Source organism: Corythoichthys intestinalis, chromosome 9 (genome assembly GCF_030265065.1).
Source record: "Corythoichthys intestinalis isolate RoL2023-P3 chromosome 9, ASM3026506v1, whole genome shotgun sequence".
NCBI lineage: Eukaryota > Metazoa > Chordata > Actinopteri > Syngnathiformes > Syngnathidae > Corythoichthys > Corythoichthys intestinalis.
In genome coordinates this window covers 28,553,387-28,559,386 of record NC_080403.1, presented here as the reverse complement: position 1 = coordinate 28,559,386, position 6,000 = coordinate 28,553,387, and the positions used below count along the sequence as shown (strand labels likewise).

The 6,000-nt window shown below is 37.6% G+C and overlaps 1 protein-coding gene across 2 annotated transcripts in view; it reads right to left on the bottom strand.

Annotated features, from left to right (window-relative positions):
* Nucleotides 1-982: 982 nt before the first annotated feature.
* Nucleotides 983-6,000, bottom strand: part of klhdc8a (kelch domain containing 8A) — a 29,006-nt gene continuing 23,988 nt past the window's right edge. For both annotated transcript variants that reach the window (XM_057845889.1, XM_057845890.1), the window contains 2 exons: nucleotides 4,961-5,109; nucleotides 983-2,814 (listed from right to left, as the gene is read on the bottom strand). In XM_057845889.1, the coding sequence (XP_057701872.1) occupies nucleotides 2,761-2,814; nucleotides 4,961-5,109 (203 nt within the window). In that variant the 3' untranslated portion in view covers nucleotides 983-2,760. The remainder of the gene's footprint in view (nucleotides 2,815-4,960; nucleotides 5,110-6,000) is intronic.

Genomic DNA, 6,000 nt, shown 5'->3' with positions numbered 1-6,000 from the left:
CAAGAGGCCCATGATCACTCTGGATGAACTGCAGAGATCTACAGCTGAGGTGGGAGAGTCTGTCCATAGGACAACAATCAGTCGTACACTGCACAAATCTGGCCTTTATGGAAGAGTGGCAAGAAGAAAGCCATTCCTCAAAGATATCCATAAAAAGTCTCGTTTAAAGTTTGCCACAAGCCACCTGGGAGACACACCAAACATGTGGAAGAAGGTGCTCTGGTCAGATGAAACCAAAATTGAACTTTTTGGCCACAATGCAAAACGATATGTTTGGCGTAAAAGCAACACAGCTCATCACCCTGAACACACCATCCCCACTGTCAAACATGGTGGTGGCAGCATCATGGTTTGGGCCTGCTTTTCTTCAGCAGGGACAGGGAAGATGGTTAAAATTGACAGGAAGATGGATGCAGCCAAATACAGGAACATTCTGGAAGAAAACCTGTTGGTATCTGCACAAGACCTGAGACTGGGACGGAGATTTATCTTCCAACAGGACAATCATCCAAAACATAAAGCCAAATCTACAATGGAATGGTTAAAAAATAAACGTATCCAGGTGTTAGAATGGCCAAGTCAAAGTCCAGACCTGAATCCAGTCGAGAATCTGTGGAAAGAGCTGAAGACTGCTGTTCACAAACACTCTCCATCCAACCTCACTGAGCTCGAGCTGTTTTGCAAGGAAGAATGGGCAAGAATATCAGTCTCTCGATGTGCAAAACTGATAGAAACATACCCCAAGCGACTTGCAGCTGTAACTGGAGCAAAAGGTGGCGCTACAAAGTATTAACGCAAGGGGGCCGAATAATATTGCATGCCCCACTTTTCAGTTTTTTATTTGTTAAAAAAGTTTAAATTATCCAATAAATTTTGTTCCACTTCACGATTGTGTCCCACTTGTTGTTGATTCTTGACAAAAAATTAAAATTTTATATCTTTATGTTTGAAGCCTGAAATGTGGCGAAAGGTTGCAAGGTTCAAGGGGGCCGAATACTTTTGCAAGGCACTGTACTTGTATTACAAGTAAACGCAAGTAAACCTACTTGTAGTACACGTAGACGCATGTAAACATGATTGTATTATTATAATCCAATAATCAATCTTTAAAGGAATTTACAAACAAACAAATACTGCACAACACATTTTTAATGTCTTTTGTTTTTATTTCTTTTTTTTTAAGTTTGGCATAGAGCTAAGGTCAGCAATCTACTGAGTCACATTTTATTTATAGTTTATATATTATTGTAAGGCTTTGCAAAGTCTATAAATTACACACACAATAAGTAAATCGATAAATAAGTAAAAATAAAACTGTGGTCTTGTCTTCACAATTGTCCAGGACATATCTGACTTTGCGTACATTGCCGGGCAGTGCAATCGGATGATTATTTCCTCTAATTAATGACGTCAGTGCTTTAATGGGTGTCTCACTCATGCATCTCTTCACTGCGATCTAGTAGACACAAAGAGAGAACAGACCCGGGCTGTACAAGTGGCTAAAGTGACAATGATTCTTCAGGCCCATGATTTACAGAGGCATGAGAAAATATGCAAAGTAGTACTTTGAAGTTGATGGGGCACAATGTCATAACTGGTTTTACTTGGCCGAATTTGTTTCCGGATACCTCTGCCAAAGATCAAATTGGTGACAACCTGAACGGGGCTTTTAATATTGGCCAGAATTCAAGATTTCACACCACCAGAAAAGAATAGGAAATTGGTATTGCTTTAATAATAAATAAACAATCAGCTTATTGTACCGTATTTGCCCATATCTAAAAGCAAAATGTAATGTATTACTTATTAATTACATCTTTGTTAATTAATTATATTAAAGCTGATCTACTATTAAATGTACACTGCTACAACACAAAAGGAAGTGGAAATAATGTTTTGTTACGAACTAACTGAAATACTGATTGAAAAGTTCAGCTTTAGTGCAAATTCAAAATCAGACCGCATTTTAGGCACTGTTATATGACAGTTGAGTCCACTATCCAACTATATTGGTTTCCAAATTATTAGTTGTGTTGTATTGTATACTATTCAGCTTTAAATTTTGATGTCATGCATTTAAACAATGGAAAACATTTCAGCTTAAATATGGTGCGTTGCAAATTTATTAGACCACCCCGTCTCTTTGCCTCAGTGACCATCAAAATCTATATATTATATGATAATGTAACATGCCAATAATTGTTTTAAAAATTACATTCTTCAGGATATATATATATTTTTTTACATTGGAATTAAGAAGCCAGTGACAATAATTAGTAATAATAATAGGCAGGAAAGTGGTGCACCCAGAACTGGTCACTGGCCAGTGATAAAAAATTAATAATTAATGTAATTTTTGTTAAAGAGCTTCTACGTGATTTATTAAACATTGTATTTAGGATAACTGGCACAAAACAGGCCTTTATGCGGTGGCGTAACAAATTTAATAAGCACTGCAGAGCAGTTTCTACTTTACAAGGCATAAGCAACAAAACATGTGCACTACAACGTACAATGTAGAAATATTATAAGACTTCCTCAGAAAGCTGATTTTGCATCATAAAAAATGTCATCTGCAGTACTGTCGATGGGGCCTCAACGTAGGTTGCAGTGTTATTTTAGCCCAACCGGGGGCAGTGTTGTCTCATACGCTGCATGAAAGGAATACAGTTCCCACTGCAGTGGTTCACAATCATGTTGCTCTACACTGTGACTAAAAAGGGGACTCCTGCTGATGTACAGTATTCATTTTGGATCAAACTACAGATATTCCTCTTCTTTTACATACAGAATCTCATGGGCCGAGCTGGGCACCTACGAGTAACAAATAAAGACATCATGAGAAACGGCATAGCGTGACAAACGACATTCCATTAGACCTGGAACTGTGATAAAAAGTTAGAACAAACTTGGGTTTCTTCAATTTCAACATTTACATTTACTATATATCAAAATTATCTAACAATACAGTTTCATACTTTGCTCCCCTTAGTACAGGGGTCGGCAACCCAAAATGTTGAAAGAGCCATATTGGACCAAAAAAACAAACAAAAAAACAAATATGTTTGGAGCTGCAAAAAATTAATAGCCTTGAATAATCCTAACAATGAAGGCAACACATGCTGTATGTACCTGTATTAGCTATATTAGCTTACTATCAAAATTACTAAGTTGGCTAAAAATACACAATGAGCCTTCATGATTTAATATTTATTATCCCTGCAGTGTATCCAACGCACCACGTCACTACTCTGTTGTATGATGCCAGTTTAAGCGTCACTTTAAGCTTAACTTCATTACAATATTAATGAATTGTTAAATTGCTTTTATGAAATCATAGAAATGCATGAAGAAATCCGATTTTTGATGTCGTTTTTATTTTGAGGCTTCGAAAAGCAACAAAATGGAACGTGTATAAAATGCTCCTCATCCGGGCATGTCTTTGATTTTCTTTATTATCTCGGATTTGTTTTTGAAGTCTGCAAATAGGTGTACTGATATGTTGATGATAGTGTCCTTCATGTACTCACCATCTGTGAACGGTTTTCCACGCTTTATCACGCCATTATCGCCCGGGTTGCAATAAAACATGCAGCAGTAGTGGAGTGTGGCGATACAATCCACTTCTTAAATCTATTTTTTGCCCTCCTCTGAGGGTAGGCGAGCTCGTTCACGTATTACGTATGCACTTTAATTCGCAGTCCGACGTACTGAGCAAACTGACCCGCTTGCGCAGAAGCATCAAAACAAATGACTACACATGCTTTCTGCATGTAATTCCAGGGTGATAATGTTTTGATTTTCAAAGAGGACACAAATAACAGACATAAATAATCCCCGTTAAGTCTTATATTCAAAGTGTATATGGATCGATAGCATGCACGCACTGTCAGTGCATGACACACACACATATGGACAGTTTGCCCCGACTCTTGGGCGTGTAAGCAATCTTGAAATATTGCTCATATGCAACAGAAAGAAACCCGAGCAGTCTCAGGCTTATCCGCAACCCATTTTATTTTTTATGACTGTTGTCAAGCCTGACCCTTCCTCAAAAGCCGTCTTCAAGGCTAACGCACAGCTGCACCGCTACCGTACCTGTCGCTCTCGCTCTTTGCTGACGTAATTGCTGCATGTATTCCAATTCGGGAGACTTGGCAGTTCAGACCACCCACTACATTCTGGAAAAATGTGTCCCAGATCGGATTTAAACCACATACGAATGTGACCGAGATCGGATTTGAAATGGTCCACTTCTTTGCGACTTGTCCCGTTCAGGCCGTCATGTTTGTTTACAATAAAAAATCTGCCTGGCATCCCGCCCTGCTGATTGAAACGTGTGTTGCAGGTTATGACGCAAATCTTTGTTGACAGAAATGTTTAAATTTATTATTTATTCTACACATTTTTGCAGTATTGGAAAATATTAAGAGTGTTTGTGTCATTTTTGTCCTCCTACTGAAACCATATCAAAACAAGAAATATATTTCCCTCAACCATCTTTGTCCAATTTTCAAACGTTTTTGAAAATGCTCCAGGGAGCCACTAGGGCAGCGCTAAAGAGCCGTATGCGGCTCTCAAAGTACGGGTTGCCGACCCCCGCCTTAGCATTTCTATTGTAAATATTGTTATGTATTATGAATGTTTGGCTTATCAATTCATTCCTACACTGAGTTGATGGACAGTTTGTGTTTATCTGAAGTAGAAATACTTTAGAATGATTTCTCTCAAATTAATGTTCAATAGTTTTTTTTTTTTTTTAATTAAAAAATAATAAAATAAATCTTGCACTCTTCATTTAATTCAAAAGCTTTCACTCATTCTTTATCTGTGCTGAATTTCCTCACCAGGGTGATGAATATCCAAATCAAAATTTAAATTCATTGACAGGCAACATTGCCTTCAGCTCTAGTTCCGTACACATTTTACATATCAGCCCAGTAGCGTATGTTGAGTGTACCTGGTTGACTCCACCAACCACTAGAAGGCGATCTCTGATGACGATGGAAGAAGCTGAGCATCGGGGGAATGTCATGGAGGCCAGTTGCTCCCATTTCTTCTTCACAGGATGAAAAGCTTCCACTGTGTTCAGAGCAGAAGGCTCATGACCTAATCCGATCACAAGATATATTAGGAAAAAGTATATGAACCCGTTGAAATTTCTTCAATTTCCGCATAAATTCACTATAAATAGGATCTTCTTAAACCAATATGATATAAACAATTATATGTTTTTACATTTTTACTGCAAAAAATATACATATCTTCAATATACAATATATAGGAAAAGGATGAGGGTCATTCAATAAATAAGGTGAGTTTTTCTGTATAAGGACTTCTAATACAGATAGAAGCTTAGTTTTGCTGTTTTACTTCTTTTTCACATGGTTATAATTTCTTTTGCAGAAAAAAACTGAGAGTTTTGCTGATTAACAAAGATGACCGACCAAGAAGCATCTTCAATGAATCAACAGTGGTCAATTATTATTATGTAGTTTTTGGTAGCTGAAAGGTGCAAACCAGTTGAAATTCATAGGAGAACAGTGTATGGTGCCATATGTTCCAGCTGAAACAATGTCTGAAAAAATGGCACAAAGTTTGAAAGTGACAAGCCAAAAATGTCGTAAGCGACTGGCTGAGACATCAGTCTAAAGATTTTCCCGCTGGGGTAATACCGAAGCTTGTGCACAGATGGGAAAAGTGTGTGACAGTGCTGGAAGACTATGTTGAAATTTTTTAAAAAAAAAGTAAGCTTCTAACAGTGTTAGAAGTCCTCATACTGAAAAATTCACCTTATTTATTGAATGACCCTTGTAAGTTAAATTGGTGTTCTGCAGTTCCTTGCTACACGGCGGTCCTGCACAATGCTCAGTGCGCTTGCGCAAGCATTCGCGCGCATGCGCACATCGGTTAAAAGCCGCGATACTCACTATTTTTGTTTTTATTGAGTTTTTTATTACCTTTTCATTGCCTCAAAAATGTTTTTTTTTTGCATGTATT